General features: G+C 40.8%; 2 protein-coding genes across 5 annotated transcripts in view; one reads left to right on the top strand and one right to left on the bottom strand.

Annotated features, from left to right (window-relative positions):
• Nucleotides 1-18,770, bottom strand: part of LOC130355960 (uncharacterized) — a 51,278-nt gene that overhangs the window by 9,417 nt on the left and 23,091 nt on the right. The gene's annotated exons all lie outside the window — the stretch shown is intronic.
• RFLNB (refilin B) overlaps nt 8,011-18,770 on the top strand; it is a 31,756-nt gene continuing 20,996 nt past the window's right edge. Inside the window, exon 1 of the mRNA XM_056556899.1 lies at nt 8,011-8,415. Coding sequence (XP_056412874.1) covers nt 8,230-8,415 — 186 coding nt within the window. The 5' untranslated portion in view covers nt 8,011-8,229. The remainder of the gene's footprint in view (nt 8,416-18,770) is intronic.

Raw genomic sequence — 18,770 nt, 5'->3', positions numbered from 1 at the left:
GTATCTCAATGTTGATTTGCAGTCTGTTGGCTTTCTATATATGTCTGATGTTAATTTGTGCCAAGAAACAGAGATTACAGTGTCAAGAAATTGTATGGAGGATGAAGATGTGGTGAGAGTGAACTGGAAACTTGCAAGCATAGAGTTCAGTTGTAGATGAAACTCATTAAGCTGATCCAGGGTACCAGTCCACAATAAGAAGATGTCATCTATGTATCTCACCCACTTCAGCACAAGGCCAAAGTGGGGAGACACATAGATGAGCAATTCCTCCATGTGGGTGACAAACAAATTCACACAGGTGGGCGTCTTGTTTGTCCCCATGACTGTTACCACCAGTTGAACATAATAGTGTCATTGAATGTGAAATAGTTGTTAGTAAGGACCATCATGAGTAGATCAATAATGAACTGTTGTTTTTTCTGGTGAAAAATCTTGCTGAATTGCTGTTTTGACAGCCTGTATTCCTCCATCATGTGGGATGGAGGTGTACAGGCTAACCACATCTAATGTGGTCAAAATGCCCCCCTCTGGGACAAACAGGTCACAAATTTTCCATAAAAAAATTACCTGTATCTCTAATGTAAGATTTTGATGCATATACATAAGGTCTAAGTATGGAATAAAGGAAAATAGAAATGTGGCTGGGTAACGAGTATCGTCCAGGCACTATAGGCCTGCCAGGCAGGTTATGAAGTGTCTTATGTATTTTAGGTAACAAGTATAGTTGTGGTGTAACTGGGTGTTTAACTATTAGATAGTCCATTAGGGGTTTGCCAATTAGATTATTGTCAAATGCATTTTTCACGAGAGTTTAAATATGGTGTCCTATTTCCCATTTGGGATCTGTTGTCAGCTTTTTGTAAGTATAAGTGTCACTCAGTTGTCTATTAGCCTCTTGTATATATTTCAAATGGTCCATGACCACAACAGCACCCCCTTTGTCTGCGGTTTCACCACTAGGTTGTGGTCATGGACTAATTCGTTGAGTGCAAGTATTTGATCATGTGTCATATTGGGATGGGAAAGTGAATTAGTAGATTGGTTCAATTTCTCAACATCTTTTTTGACTAATGCAGCAAAAGTGTCAATGGCAGGAAATGATGCATTTGGTGTAAAATCACTAACCATTTTAATGTTGGTATCACTTACCATCAAATATTTCAACATTAGTTCTAGGTACAGTCATAGTCTGGTTACTTTTGTCAAAAAAACACAGTTTCAACCTTAGTCTCCTGACAAATTGTTGCATATCCAACTCTAATTGAAACCAATCAGGGACAAAAATTAAGTCCTCTTGATTATAATTCAGTCTGCGTCACAGAGGGATTAGTAGAAGATATATTTACCACTAATTTTTCTTCTTGGCAGTCGTCAATTTTTGCTGTGCTGGGCCCTTGGCTGAATGTCGTTGGCCCCCTGGTGCATGTCTGTCCGCTGGCGACTATTGTCCTTCAATAGTCTCTCAAGTTCACAAACTTTTCCTTTAGCAACCTCTATATCTCGCTGTAGGAACTCCAAGTTTAGTAAAATAAGATCTAGAGCAGTGGTTCTTAACCTTGTTGGAGGTACTGAGCCCCACCAGTTTCATATGCGCATTCACCGAACCCCTCTTAATTGGAAAAATAAAATATGATTTTTTCAAATTCAAAACATAGGAGGTATATATTTAAGTATATATTTATACATAGGTGCACAAAATGAACAAAACCATTAAAGAACAAAACCATTAAGATACATTAGGCGCAGACAGTGTTCCTCCCACATTAGGCACAGGCAGGCAGTGTTCCCCCACACATTAGGCACAGGCAGTGTTCCAACACACATTAGGCAGGCAGTGTTCCCCCACATTAGGCAGGCAGTGTTCCCCCACATTAGGCAGGCAGTGTTCCCCCACATTAGGCAGGCAGTGTTCCCCCACATGAGGTAAGCAGTGTTCCCCCACATTAGGCAAGCAGTGTTCCCCCACATTATGTAGGCCAGTGGTCTTCAACCTGCGAACCTCCAGATTTTGCAAAACTACAACTCCCAGCATGTCTGGAAAGCCGACGGCTGTCCGGGCATGGTGGGAGTTGTAGTTTTGCAGCATCTGAAGGTCCACAAGTTGAAGACCACTGATGTAGGCAGTGTTCCCACATCAGACATACAGCCTCCACCCATATACAGTGTATGGCTGGAGGCTGTATGCCTGTGTATTGCCCACTTCAGTGCTTTGACCACCGCTCCGGCTATAGCAGTAGGTCTCGGGACCGGTGGTCAAAGCACCAAAGATGACGTGCCGCTGGTCACTTACCAAGCTGGCCAGCGAGCATCTTCATCCTTCTCTATCCTCCGGTCCTCGGCGCCTTCGTTTCCATGGGCGCACGCACAGGACGTCAGTGACGTCCTGGCGTGTGATATGTCCCAGCGGCCCTGCGTTTTTAAACTTAACGCGGGGCCGCAGGGAGTTAATAGTGATGGGGGGAATTGCCCAGTCGCTACAGGACAGGCAAACACCGGCTCTGCTCGAGGCCCCAAGCAATTGCTTGGTTTGCCTGTCCTGTTGCAACCTCCCCCGCCGAACCCCCGGGACTGACTCTCCGAACCCCTGGGGTTCGATCGAACCCAGGTTAAGAACCACTGATCTAGAGAATATTTGTTGGAAATTTGCTTGTACTTTAATCTATAGTTCATGACATGCATGAAGGAATTCTTGTGCGGCTGGATTCTCATGCCACGTGGTATATGTTGGTTTTTAAAATATTCCCCCAATGTAGTCCTATGTAATTCTAAGGATAACAGACGTTTGGTTTCAGCATCGTACCTTCTTTGAAAATAAGTGATAGATGGAGCGTGAATAAATGATGGATCACCTTGCATAAGGCCCATGATCCTGTTGGCATCTGTCTCCGTATAAGAAAACATATTGATAGTGGACAAAGACCGAAACGAAAATCCATTAAATCACATGATGTAGAGTGGATGCAGGCTCCTCAGCCAAGCGACACAGATATCCAAAAGGGGCAGCACTCCATAAGCTAAAGATGCACGGCTGCAGTAGGGTCCTGGCTATGGACCCAGTGTAGATACTCCAAAAATGAACAGCGGGAACTCCAATACGGTGAAAAAAGTGCTGGTCTTTATTCACACAATGTGATGCGACGTTTCACCAAGCCATTTTCAAGCAGCAAATAAGTGAAAAAGGTGCTTATTTATGGTCACGCAGGACCATTACAGTGATTAAACAATCAATATAAATATTGATGACCAGAGAGGACGCATTGTCAGGACAACCAGTCATGTGATACAAGCCAGAGTGTAACATCCGGTTTCACTATCTCACCACCGGAAGACGCCTCGGATCGGCATCCTCATGTTTCTACAGCATAGATACAGTATGGTGAGTGATTCCTACCCTCTCCGCCCATCTTATTAACCCCTTAACGACACAGGATGTACATTTACGTCCTGCGCCGGCTCCCGCGATATGCCGCGGTGTCCCTGCGTCGTATCGGGTCGGTCCTGGCGGCTATCAACGGCCGGGACCCACGGCTAATACAGGACATCACCGATCGCGGTGATTCCCTGTATTAACCCTTCAGACGCGGCGATCAAAGCTGACCGCCGCGTCTGAAGTGAAAGTGAAAGTATCCCGGCTGCTCAGTCGGGCTGTTCGGGACCGCCGCGGTGAAATCGCGGCGTCCCGAACAGCTTACAGGACACCAGGAGGGACCTTACCTGCCTCCTCGGTGTCCGATCGACGAATGACTGCTCTGTGCCTGAGATCCAGGCAGGAGCAGTCAAGCGCCGATAACACTGATCACAGGCGTGTTAATACACGCCAGTGATCTGTGTAAAATATCAGTGTGCAGTGTTATAGGTCCCTATGGGTCCTATAACACTGCAAAAAAAAAGTTTAAAAAAAGTGTTAATAAAGGTCATTTAACCCCTTCCCTAATAAAAGTGTGAATCACCCCCCTTTTCCCATAAAAAAAATAAAACAGTGTAAAAAAATAAATAAATAAACATATGTGGTATCGCCGTGTGCGTAAATGTCCGAACTATAAAAATATATCATTAATTAGACCGCACGGTCAATGGCGTACGCGCAAAAAAATTCCAAAGTCCAAAAAAGCATATTTTTGGTCACTTTTTATACCATTAAAAAATTAATAAAAAGTGATTAAAAAAGTCCGATTAAAACAAACATCATACCGATAAAAACTTCAGATCACGGCGCAAAAAATGAGCCCTCATACCGCCCTGTACGTGGAAAAATAAAAAAGTTATAGGGGTCAGAAGAGGACATTTTTAAACGTATAAAGTTTCCCGCATGTAGTTATGATTTTTTCCAGAAGTAATACAAAATCAAACCTATATAAGTAGGGTATCATTTTAACCGTATGGACCTACAGAATAATGATAAGGTGTCATTTTTACCGAAATATGCACTGCGTAGTAACGGAAGCCCCCAAAAATTACAAAATGGCGTTTTTTCTTCGATTTTGTAGCACTATGATTTTTTTTTCCATTTCACCGTTAATTTTTGGGTAAAATTACTAATATCACTGCAAAGTAGAATTGGTGATGCAAAAAATAAGCCATAATATGGATTTTTAGGTGGAAAATTGAAAGGGTTATGATTTTTAAAAGGTAAGGAGGAAAAAACGAAAGTGCAAAAACTGAAAAACCCTGAGTCCTTATGGGGTTAATGAACATATTTATTACACATGTGCACTCCTTTGATGATAACACAATTTGAGCATTATATATGTATGTATTAATATGTACAGCACGGAATATGAAAGACATATACTCCATGAGAATGCACTAATCACTTTATTGTGTGGATCATATGATATTTTATATATTTGCACTTATATTTATATTGATTGTTTAATTACTGTAATGGTCCTGCGTGACTATAAATAAGCACCTTGTTCACTTATTTGCTGCTTGAGAATGACTTGGTGAGCAAGCCGAAACGTCTCCTCTTGTGTGAATAAAGACCATCACTTTTTTCACCGTATTGGAGTTGCCGCTGTTCATTTTTGGAATAGTTAGATAGATCGATAGAACGAAAGACATAAGAATTAGATCAAAGTTAGAGCCCTGCTTTAAAGTTCATGGTCCCAGATAGTTACATATTTCTTCCACATATTACACTGTAGGTTATCACAGTACATTGCACTTTCTTTTCTACTATGTATAGAAGGTTTTTGTTCTCATAGAAGCTTTTATTTTTCAGAGATATATTTATGAAGGAAGTATTGTCAGTTTGTTTGTATTGAAGACTTTATTGAAGGTGAGTAAAGACAAGCGTTCTGCCATCATTACCACCATTCATAGGAGGGTATTTAGCATCACAGAATGGTTTATTTGTATTGCCCTAATTGGGTTGTTTATAAATGCAGCAATTGTAGTGACAACAACTAGCCTCCAAGCCTTCACATTTCTTTGGCCAGCCTTACATGTGATGCTGCTCTAGTAGTTGGTGAGTAAACGTGACCTAGATATTCCGTACAATATACTGGGTTTTATGTAATGCCCCTTGTATATCCTAAGCAGTGGCGAATCCAGGTGGGGGCAATTGCCACATCCCCCCCAGGCCATAAATAAGCACCTTGTTTACTCATTTGCTGCTTGAGAATGGCTTGGTGAGCAAGCCAAAATGTCGCATCACATTGTGTGAATAATGACCATCACTTTTTTCACCCAATTGGAGTTGCTGCTGTTTATTTTTGGAGTATCTACACTGGGTCCATAGCCAGGACCCTACTGCAGCTGGCACCCGTGCATCTTTAGCTTATGGAGTGCTGCCCCTTTTGGATATCTATCTATCTAGTATTCCAGAGAACCGCAGCACACAAAAAAAAGTGGTGTAAAAAAGTGAAGGTTTATTCCATCAATCCAGTGTAGTAACATAGTTCATAAGGTTGAAAAAAGACCAGAGTCCATCAAGTTCAACCTATAACGCTAATGAGTCCCTACTGAGTTGATCCAGAGAAAGGCAAAAAACCCTCATACTAGAGGGAAAAATTCCTTCCTGACTCCAAATATGTCATCAGAATAAATCCCTGGATCAAAGTTCTGTCCCTATCAATCTAGTATACTGCTTGAGAATGGCGACATGAGGTCGCAGAAACATTGTTCTGTACTACACTGGATTGATGGAATAAACCTTTACTTTTTTACACCACTTTTTTTGTGTGCTGCAGTGCTCTGGAATACTATTGAAGAATGGAGAAACTGACCAGAGCTCCCATATGGCTTGCACCTATTATACCGATTACCTTTATTTGGTTGTGCTGCTCTCCTGGAGTTTTCAATCTATATATTTATCTATCTCATATCTATCAATCAATCTATATAGACAGGAGAATACAGCAGCACACTGCTAGCACAAAGATACAGATAAAACATGAAATGCTATATTGCTACAATGCAAAAAATGAAAAAAATGGAGGTACTTTGCTCATCATTTGACCAAATAGTTTGGACCATCCCACCACGATAACGTGACCTCATTGGGACGGACCCTACACTGTGAATGTGCCTCTGTGTAATCAGTTAGCAGGCTTGCAAGGTCTGAAACATCCAGCACCTTACAAAATGGGTGAGGCGCAGGAGACAACATGGAGGGAGCCACTCCCCTATATGTATAACATAAACAAGGATAAGTTGGTCAGCGTGCACCTGTATGCCGGGTCCATGCAGTAGTTTGGTACCAGTGTGTGCTGGCCAACTTATCCTTGTTTGTATCTATCAATCTATCCCATATTTATCTCATATCTATCTATCTATCTATCTATGAAATAATCAAGCTGTGTCTTTATTCAGCCCATGTGCGAAAACAGTGCGATGTTTCAATGGCCTCACAAGCATGATACTTGAGAAAAATGGCGTTGAGGCCATTGAAATGTTGCACTGTTTTTCGCACATGGGCTGAATAAAGACACAGCTTGATTATTTCATTGGTGGGCTGCTGGACCGCTTTTGTGGATTTCTATGCACCTTTTAGTCTGCGACTGGGACTAGTATTTGGTCTGCTTGCACCCATCCGCACTTGTTGTTTGGATCTGAGGTTGTGCTGCTCCCCCTGTGATTTTGCTATCTATCTATCTCATATCTATCTATCTATCTATCTATCTCATATCTATCTCATATCTATCTATCTATCTATCTATCTATCTAATGTCTATATGTCTATCTATCTCATATCTATCTATCTATCTATCTATCTATCTAATGTCTATATGTCTATCTATCTCATATCTATCTCATATCTATCTATCTATCTATCTCATATCTATCTATCTATCTATCTATCTATCTAATGTCTATCTATCTATCTCATATCTATCTCATATCTATCTATCTATCTATCTCATATCTATCTATCTCATGTCTATATGTCTATCTATCTATCTCATATCCATCTATATCATATCTATCTATTTATCTATCTATGTATCTCATATCTATCTATCTCATATCTATCTAATATCTATCTATCTATCTCATATCTATCTAATATCTATCTATCTATCTATCTCTCATATCTATCTATCTAATATCTCTCTATCTATCTCATATCTATCTATCTATCTATCGATCTATCTCATATCTATCTATCTATCTATCTAATATCTATCTATCTATCTATCTATCTATCTCATATCTCTATCTATCTATCTATCTCATATCTATCTATCTATCTATCTATCTATCTATCTATCTATCTATGTATCTAATATCTATCTATCTCATATCTCTATCTATCTAATATCTATCCATCTGAAGAGAAATATGCCTGAGAAAGTCCTTGTTACAGGGCCCAGAAGCTTTCCAGTAGATAGTAAGTCGAGTAGAAAGAAGGGGGTATATAGTGTCAGTGTCCTGAGGCGTGAGAATTCTCATGCCTGCATATTAACAATTAACTGAGGCTTAATAATAAACCCTGAACCCATCCAGCTGGAGGGGAGGGGAGGCATGTGGGGGCGGTCCATCCCATACTGTGCTAATGCTCCTCTTACTACTGCTTCACAAGTTCCTTCTCGCAGAACTCCAGTCCTGGTGGCTCCTCAGAAGGTGACTGTGCTTCCAGAGCTGCTCCAGACATTGCTGTGTGCCTGATTCATTCCTGCTGGGGGAGGCTGTGCACATTGGCTCGTACTGCCCCTTGCATACTTGGAGGTGTCTGGTGGCATTACACTTCATAGTTATCATCTGCCCATCCAGTAAGCAGCTATGGTGGGGAGGCTCAACCTGCAGGATGTCCCCGATCTGCTAGACATGAAGAAGAAGAGTGACAGGGTCCTGGACAGTCCTGACTCGGGACTTCCTCCAAGTCCTTGTCCCAGCAACTGGCTCCTGAATTCAGTCTCAACTGAGAAGTCATCTGACCAAGACATCTCCGGCCATTCCCTGCAGGTGGTGAGTACAGTCCTGACATGAAAGGGTCACTGACCAGAGCTCGGGCTGCATCACAACATACAGCAGTGTTTCCCAACCAGGGGGCATCCAGCAAGGAGTAGCTGTAGTTTTACAACAGCTGGAGACACCCTGGTTGGGAAACACTGACATACAGACTGACTGTCACCTAGGCATTACTATGATGCTGAACTGCAGCCACACGAATGGTAGGAAGTAGATATGTAAATATGGTGAATCTATTATATTTGTAAATATACTGTAAATAATAACATGTCATGTTTACCGTGTGTATGTTGTTAAATGTGCATACACACTGTAATAAAGTGTGTAGATACTGTATGTATATTTTATATTATACAGAAAAGAATATGATTTATATTTGCATATTATATAATGTACAGTCTATACTGTATCATCTACCTGGACATGTTTCACAACATGTATATATTCTGTGTTTTTATGTACCGTGGTGTATGGTATATTTGTATATACTATTGTATATGTATATTATAATGTCTATATATATTTATATTATTACAAAATGCATATCTGTACATTATATGCTATATGAACATGTATATATTCTGTGTTTTATGTACCGAGGTGTATGGTATATTTGTATATACTATTATATATGTATATTATAATGTGTATATATATTTATATTATTAGAAAATGCATATCTGTACATTATATGCTATATGAACATGTATATATTCTGTGTTTTATGTACCGTGGTGTATGGTATATTTGTATATACTATTATATGTGTATATTATAATGTATGTATATATATATTATAATTTTTTATATTATTAGAAAATGCATAAATATGGTATATTTATATATACTATTATATATGTATATTATAATGTATATATATTTATATTATTAGAAAATGCATATCTGTACATTATATGCTATATGAACATGTATATATTCTGTGTTTTTATGTATTGTGGTGTATGGTATATTTGTATATACTATTATATATGTATATTATAATATATATTAATTTATATATATATATATATTTTTTTTTTTAAATATTATTAGAAAATTCACATCTGTACATTATATGCTATATGAACATATTTTATTTTGTATATATACATGTATTGTGTATAGCCTATACTCTATATCAGTGGTCTTCAACCTGCAGACCTCCAGATGTTGCAAAACTACAACTCCCAGCATGCACGGACAGCCAACGGCTGTCCGTGCATGCTGGGAGTTGTAGTTTTGCAACATCTGGAGGTCCGCAGGTTGAAGACCATTGCTCTATATTATGCCTATATTCTATATTATGCATATATATATATATATATATATATATATATATATATATATTAGGATACTTTATATTACAAAGTTATATAATAGTCTTAAAACAAGAGAAATGGTTCTCCACCAGTCACCTGACCCGAAATGTCCTCAGACCCCTTTATCTCACAGCACTAGACAGGAAGGAGCGCACAGTTACTTGTTATTACAAGTGCAGCACATACTGTATAGCAATGTTGAGCTCTGCAGCTGCAGGTTTATAAAGGTTCCCTGTATAATCCATCTGTCTCATCTGGCGAATTTTAACAATGTATTAATTTGTCAGTGTGTTACGTACAAATCACATCTGTCTCTGGTTGTTTGGGTTTCCTTTCACATTTAAGTCTATGTTGTCTTCAGTATAATCTTATATATTGGCAGGCAAGAGGGGACATGTGCACAGCAGGAGACAAAGTACTGTATATTTATGGTCATATTTTGATAACCACTTGTATGCTCAGTTGTAGAACTAATGCTAGCAAAATAACAATTTACTTGTCAGTATCTTCTAACTCAATCCAAGTATATACTAAAAACAACACTTATCCTATCTTAACTCTTGCTTCTTAAGATGCCTTGTAAAACTGATATGGAACAGATCCTTCCTGTGCAAATAGCTTGTCGGCTCCTGCAGCTGCATCAACATGACTAGTGACTGACAATACAGTGATCCCTCAACTTACAATGGCCTCAACATACAATGGTCGTCCTGAAACCAATTAATATTGTAACTTGAGGGACCACTGTACATATATCAGTGTATATGAATGAAAGTGTCTGTAGGGGATTCACTATGTTGTACACTCTCTGTCATGTTTTGTGTACATAAAGCATTTTGCGTCCTTCCTGTATGCTGGCCATTCTGTTTAGTTATTGTCATAAAGTAGTTTTAGTTGAATACAGTGGCCCCTCAACATACGATGGTAATCCGTTCCAAATGAACCATTGTTTGTTGAAACCATCGTATGTTGAGGGATCCGTGCAATGGAAAGAATAGGAAGTTGTACTCACCTGTCCCCGCCGCTCTGGACCTGTCACCGCTCATCACTGCTGTCCTAGATGTCGCCCTCCATCGCTGTCGCCGCGTCCCCATGGTGTCCCTGACGCTCCGGAACGTCTCTGCTTCCCCGAGATCCTCGCTCTCACGTCGCCGCCATCACCTCACTACGCACGCCGCTCCTATTGGAGGACGGGACGGCATGCGTGGCGACGTGATGACGACGATGGAGAGTGCCGGCGATGCAGGGAATCCCGAAGAGGATGCTCCGGAGCCCTGAGGACAGGTAGAAGACCATCACCGTACCACACGGGACACCGTAAACGGCTATCCGGCGGCAGCTGAAGCATGCGATGGCCCCGACATACAAAAGCATTGGATGTTGATGCTGCCTTCAACATGCGATGGCCTCTGAGAGGCCATCGCATGTTGAAATTATCGTATGTCGGGGCCATCGTAGGTCAGGGGGTCACTGTAGTTTATAAAGATTAATGGGGTGCATTGTGATATAGACTGTCAAAATCATAGCAACCCCAATATCATTTGTGATGATAGAGCTGAGGGTGTAGTGTGGGAGGAAACTGGAGAAAATCCATGTAAACACAGGGAGAACATACAAACTCAGTGCAGATGTGTTTGTTGGTCAGATTCAAATCCAGGACCCTAGTGTTGCAAGACAACAATGCTAAATACTGAGCCAACAGGCTGTCCCTGCATGGTGGATAAGTGGTTTATTGACCTAAAAGTCATTTGTTATTTTGCACATGTCATAGAGATGGATAAGTAGTTGTGTCTGGTTAGGGCCCAAGAGCTGAGAGCAGCCAATCAATAGAATTTAAAGAGTGTTCCAAGGAGTATGTTTTCATATTTTCTTCTGTTCAGACTGCTGTACAATAGATAAAACAACTATACTTACCTTCCTTGCTCCTTTGCTGCCACAGTTCTTACTGAACCTTGTCCCCCTGCACAGCACTTCCTGCTGTTGGTGTCGGCATAAAGACTTACCTGCTCAGCCATTCAGGGGCAGAGGTGAGTCCTGAGTCCGTCAGAGCAAAAGCCACTGTTTGTTAGCAACTCTTCCTTCTAACTCATAGAGTTTGGTTCTGAGCGAGATACCTACCTCTATGACATTCATATGCCCTAAGAAGGTTGTCTGGTTTTTCCCCCTGTACATTTGCTCCTGGATTGCTTGCTTTTGGATTTCAATGGATGTTGTGGGTTCTTCAGAGTTATGTGGCTCTGGGATCTAGCTAGAAGAGCGGGGTTGAGTGAGGGATGGTCTCATATCATATATAGACTTGTCTACGGCAACAGGTAGCAGTAAAGCTGTAGTCCTATTGATCAGTCCTATTATTCCTGAGCTCTGATTTTGGGGACTACAGTAGTGGAACATATTCTTATTCATACACATAGGATTCATCCATTCATATAGACAAGGGTGTATAAATGGATAATCTGACAGGCATAATCCCTCTAGAATAATGGCGTTCCTCTACAAGGCATACTTTAATAGTTTCCTTGTTTTTTCTACCGTAATTTTTGCTTGTTCATCATCACTAACTAAACTTTGGCTAGTAGAAAAAACTTTTTACCAGTAATAACTTTTATCATGTTTTTAAAATATGACCATTTTGTTTGCTCTGTCTCATTCCAGATGTAATTTCCATACATCCTATATATACATTATAGTCTATGGGATTTTTCTAATAGCCATTTTAACCCATTATCGCCGTTATTAATAACGGCTGCTATTTTGTGACGGGCGATAGTAACGGGAGAATTAGTGCATGCAATGTGTTAAAACGGCTATTAGAGAAGTCCCATAGACTATAATGGGATTTTCTAACGGCCATTAGTGATTTTGTATCGGCCGTATAACTGCCGATTTCCTAACGGGCGTTCATAACGGAAGTGTTTTTAAAGTGTGAAAGGGGCCTTCGGTTCACGGTATTACCCTGAGTGCCGAGTCAACAACATTGTATTTCCAAAGTATAATAGATGTTAATAAAGTAATAAAATATTTTGCTATTTGTAGAGGGAAAGTCAGATTCTCTCATACTGTAAGAAAAAAAAAACCATACCTTCAAGTCACTTGGTCTTGTGGCGTGATCTGGAGATTTCAGAATCTAGGGTCATTCTGTAGTTTTCATTTTGCACAGAGCCATAAGGCTTCCATAGTGGTGCTCGAAGCCTCTGCTGTACATCTGTTTGTCTCCAATTTGATGGCCATGGATTTTTTTGTAAGATTTTGTACAAATATGGCAGATAAAAAAGCCAAGCCTGCTTTATTGCAGTGCTTCTCACTGTGAGGGCAGCTTCATCACTAAGGCACCACCTAGTTGTTGGTACGGCACAGCTGAGGAGGCCGATTTCATACAATTGACTATAAACTACACAGCCTTTTCCCTGGCTGCAGCAACCTTTGGGTTAGAAACACTAAGGGGGAGATTTATCAAAACCTGTCCAGAGGAAAAGTTGCTGAGTTGCCCATAGCAACCAATCAGATCGCTTCTTTCATTTTTAAAAAGGCCTCTGAGAAATAACAGAAGTGATCTGATTGGTTGCTATGGGCAACTCAGCAACTTTTCCTCTGCAAAGGTTTTGATGAATCTCCCCTAAGGGCATCACTTTTGGCTATCCTTTGAAACATATGCTTGTTTGTTTGTTTTTTCAAGCAGCTCCATTTACAGATCCATTGGTTCTCAATGGGGTGTCCGTCATGGTTAAAAGTATCAAGTTGACCAATTTCTGACTGAATCTCCATGTACTAATGGAGAGTCTTTTTTTCTATCCTGTCACAAAAAATGGATTCTGACATATGCATTTTTGTGCATAGATACTGCAGGTTAGGCTAGGTTCATATTGAAGGAGATTCATCAAGCTCCGTAGTAGAATTTTTTTGCGTAAAAACGTCGCATGTATTTGCGCACGTGTGACTTTTCTATATATGCTGCAACTTTTAGATTTTTGCTTATTCCAAAGCACATTTCTGAAATCTGCTCACATAGTAATTATTATATATTTTTTACTTTTTTGCAGTGGTCATGTATTTATCAAATGCGATAGTCGCTATTTATGAAGAAAAAAAAAGGCGCATCTCCATTTAACCCCTTAAGGACCGGGGTTTTTTCTGTTTTTGCATTTTCGTTTTTTGCTCCTTGCCTTTAAAAAATATTAACTCTTTCAATTTTGCACCTAAAAATCCATATGGTTGCTTATTTTTTGCGCCACCAATTCTACTTTGTAATGACGTCAGTCATTTTGCCCAAAAATCTACGGTGAAACGGAAAAAAAAATCATTGTGCGACAAAATAAAAAAAAACGCCGTTTTGTAACTTTTGGGGGCTTCCGTTTCTACGTAGTATATTTTTCGGTAAAAATGACAACTTATCTTTATTCTGTAGGTCCATACGATTAAAATGATACCCTACTTATATAGGTTTGATTTTGTCGTACTTCTGGAAAAAATCATAACTACATGCAGGAAAATTTATACGTTTAAAATTGTCATCTTCTGACCTCTATAACTTTTTTATTTTTCCGTGTATGGGGCGGTATGAGGGCTCATTTTTTGCACCGTGATCTGAAGTTTTTAACGGTACCATTTTTGCATTGATAGGACTTATTGATTGACTTTTTATTCATTTTTAAATGATATAAAAAGTGACCAAAAATGCACTATTTTGGACTTTGGAACTTTTTTGCGCGCACGCCATTGACCGAGCGGTTTAATTAATTATATATTTTTATAATTCGGACATTTACGCACGCGGTGATACCATATATGTTTATTTTTATTTACACTGTGTTTTTTTTTATGGGAAAAGGGGGTTGAACTTTTAATAGGGGAGGAGTTAAGTGATCTTTATTCACTTTTTTTTGCAGTGTTATAGCTCCCATAGGGACCTATAACACTGCACACACTGATCTTTATCATTGATCACTGGTTTCTCATAGGAAACCAGTGATCGACGATTCTGCCGCATGACTGCTCATGCCTGGATCTCAGGCACTGAGCAGTCATTCGGCGATCGGACAGTGAGGAGGCAGGTAGGGGCCCTCCCGCTGTCCTGTAAGCTGTTCGGGATGCCGCTATTTCGCTGCGGCTATCCCGAACAGCCCACTGAGTTAACTCCTTAAGGACTCAGCCCATTTTGGCCTTAAGGACTCAGACAATTTAATTTTTACGTTTTCATTTTTTCCTCCTCGCCTTCTAAAAATCATAACTCTTTTATATTTTCATCCACAGACTAGTATGAGGGCTTGTTTTTTGCGCGACCTGTTGTCCTTTGTAATGACATCAGTCATCATAAAATGTATTTTTTTTACTTTTACTTTTACATTTTTTTACATTTTTTTACATTTTTTTTTTTTTTTACACTTGAATAGTCCCCATAGGGGACTATTCATAGCAATACCATGATTGCTAATACTGATCTGTTCTATGTATAGGACATAGAACAGATCAGTATTATCGGTCATCTCCTGCTCTGGTCTGCTCGATCACAGACCAGAGCAGGAGACGCCAGGAGCCGCACGGAGGAAGGAGAGGGGACCTCCGTGCAGCGTTATGAATGATCGGATCCCCGCAGCAGCGCTGCGGGCAATCCGATCATTCATTCAAATCGCGCACTGCCGCAGATGCCGGGATCTGTATTGATCCCGGCACCTGAGGGGTTAATGGCGGACGCCCGCGAGATCGCGGGCGTCGGCCATTGCCGGCGGGTCCCTGGCTTCGATCAGCAGCCGGGATCAGCCGCGCATGACACGGGCATCGCTCCGATGCCCGCGGTTATGCTTAGGACGTAAATGTACGTATATGCGCGTCCCGGCTTCACTATGACGCCGGGCCCGCCGTGATATGATGCGGGGTTACCGTGTAACCCCGCGTTATATCAGGGGAGCAGGACCAAGGACGTACCAGTACGTCCTTGTTCCTTAAGGGGTTAAAAGTCACATATGTATTCCAGGTCCAACCTGACTTACAGAAAGTGCATACGTCTGCAGAAAAGGAAATTAACACCCACTTTAATAACTGTTCTTGTTCTGCATCAGGAAACAAAGCTACTACATTAATGTTAATGTTAATTAGAGAAAAAATGAATTATTTAACTATTAACTCTTAATTTTAAAGGGGTCCTCTGGTGAAAAACTTTTTTTTTTTTTAAATTAACTGGTGCAAGAAAGTTAAACAGATTTGTAAATTACTTCTATTAAAAAATCTTAATCCTTCCTGTACTTATAGCTGCTGAATACTACAACAGAAATTCTTTTCTTTTTGAAACACAGAACTGTCTGCTGAATCATGAGCACAGTGCTCTCTGCTGACATCTCTCTCCATTTTATGAACTGTCCAGAACAGCATATGTTTGCTATGGGGATTTCCTTTTATCCTGGACAGTTCCTAAAAATGGACAGAGATGTCAGCAGAGAGCACTGTGCTCGTGATTCAGCAGAGAGCTCTGTGTTTCAAACGGAAAATAATTTCCACTGTAGTATTCAGCAGCTAATAAGTACAGGAAGGATTAAGATTTTTTAATAGAAGTAATTTACAAATCTGTTTAACTTTCTGGCACCAGTTGATTTAAAAAAAAAAAAAGTTTTTCACCAGAGTACCCCTTTAAAGGGGTAGTCCAGTGGTGAAAAACTTATCCCCTATCCTAAGGATAGGGGATAAGTTTGAGATCGCGGGGGGTCCGACCGCTGGGGCCCCCTGCGATCTCTCTGTACGGGGCCCCGGCTCTCCGCCCAGATAGCGGGTGTCGACCCCCGCACGAAGCGGTGGCCGACACGCCCCCTCAATACATCTCAATGGCAGAGCCGGAGATTGCAGAAGGCAGCGCTTCGGCTCTGCCATAGAGTTGTATTGAGGGGGCGTGTCGGCCGCCGCCTCGTGCGGAGGTCGACACACCCCCTTTCCGCGGGCTGTCGGGGCTCCGTACAGGAGATCGCAGGGGGCCCAAGCGGTCGGACCCCCCGCGATCTGCAACTTATCCCCTATCCTTAGGATAGGGGATAAGTTGCTCACCACTGAATCACCACTGGACTACTCCTTTAAGGTTGAAAATACACACTGCACACCTTGTTAATTTTAGGACACGTACATGCTGGCGTATAAGCACAAAATAATTGTGTAAGAATTTTTACAGACTACGTAAATAACCCATATGTGGCACTAAAAATTTTCCTTAAAAAAAAAAAAGAAACATCCATAGTAATACAGCTTCATGTACATTTTGGGTAACGTACCGAGCCGTTTTTTTATTTTTTATTTGTGGCTTCACTATTGTTTATGTGCCTGTTGGTGCTGCGCTGTCTTCCTTCCTGATGTAATCTCCGGCCTCAGCGCAGCGACACAAGACTCCTCCCACCAACGTCACAAAATGCGGGCTCAAAATTAAACAAAAAAAGCCTCCAGAGTACGGATATTCACGGTGCGGCATAGTATGTTTTTAATATTTTTTAATTTCTGAGGAGGGTGGATGGGTTGTTGCGGGATAGTTGGAGTGCAGCTATTTAGTGCCAGGTAGGCCAGTCAAGGTGTCACCCGATGCGGGACGCCCCCCTCCCCGTCACTCTCTAGCAACGCTACTGGTAATAAAGAGTAGATAAAGAACTTTGGCTATTAAAGGAGTTCTCCAACTGAAATCTTTTATCCCCCGCTGTCCCAGGGCTGTAAAACTATACATAATAAACTTTCACTTACCTGCCTATGATCCCCCGTTGTTCCGATATCGCCGCCCGTGCTCCGGTCTCAGTCAGCTTCCTCTTTCTGCGGGTCGGTGACTTCACTCTGTGCTCTGCCTATCAGCGGCCGCGACGGGGCATTGCTGCGGCCGCTGATAGGCTGAGCGCAGAGTGAATTCACCGACCCACAGGAAGTGGAAGAGACCGGGACCGGAGAACGGGACGGTGATATCGGAACAACGGGGGATCGTAGGCAGGTAAGTGAAAGTTTATTATGTATAGTTTTACAGCCCGGGCACAGCAGGGGATAAAAGTTTTAGCTTAGAGAACTCCTTTAACATAAGGGAAAACTTTTCTGCTTTAAAAAATGCTCTTGTAAGCGGGTTTCCTGGGTTTTGCTTAAGTGTGATTTATTTATCAAGGTCGTGCGACTATTGGTTAAATGGGTCACATATATATACTGTATATATATCTATATATATATATATATATATATATATATATATATATGTCATGGCAAGAAGGTAGACATTTACTGCTCCAGCAACAATTATCAGGAGCAGAGCTGTGCTTTGCTCCCAGCAGTTAGCCCTGTAGATGCCGCAGTCAGCCCAACTGCTCTATTTACAGGGCTGGCAGGAAAAGGGGCTCTCCCTGTACCCCTTAGGGAACCCTGTGATGCCATGAAAGCTGGTTTCCAAATCATGGCCTCCAGTCTGCCAGCTTTGGAAGCCTGCAAGACCCAGCTACATGCTAAATGTCAGTGCTGTTCTGACAGTGTATAGTACATATCAAATGTACTGCTGTGTACTATACTAGCAATCTTACACTTGCAGTTTCAAGTTCCCTCAAGGGAAAAAAAACAGCAAAAGGGTAAAAAAAAAATGATTAAAGTAAATAAAATAAACGACTTTATAAATAAAAATGAAAAAATAAAAAAATACATACATAATGGAAATGAACACGTTCATACCAACAGATACTATAAAATAGGTATGTTATTAAACCCATACAGTGAACACTATAGGAAAAAAAAAATGATGAAAATAGATGATTTTGGTCACCTTGCCTCCAAAAAGTTAAATAAAAATGACCCAAAAGTGGCATGTACAACAAATGTACACTTACCAAAAGCCCACACACAAGGCCATTGGGTGAAAAATAAAAAAAGTTATGGTGTTCAGAATGGTGACAGGTGCTGGTTCCGGTTGCTATCAGTAGGACACAAAGCTAATGTCAGACATCGGCCCGATCCCATTAACCCATTAAATGCTGCGATACTGTATGTGATGCTGTAGTAATGGAGTTATGTTCTATGGAACAGCATTGTTTAGTGTTTTCAGATTAC

Source organism: Hyla sarda, chromosome 2 (genome assembly GCF_029499605.1).
Source record: "Hyla sarda isolate aHylSar1 chromosome 2, aHylSar1.hap1, whole genome shotgun sequence".
Lineage (NCBI taxonomy): Eukaryota > Metazoa > Chordata > Amphibia > Anura > Hylidae > Hyla > Hyla sarda.
The sequence above is the reverse complement of the archived record's forward strand: the minus strand, read 5'-3'. Positions and strand labels throughout refer to the sequence as shown.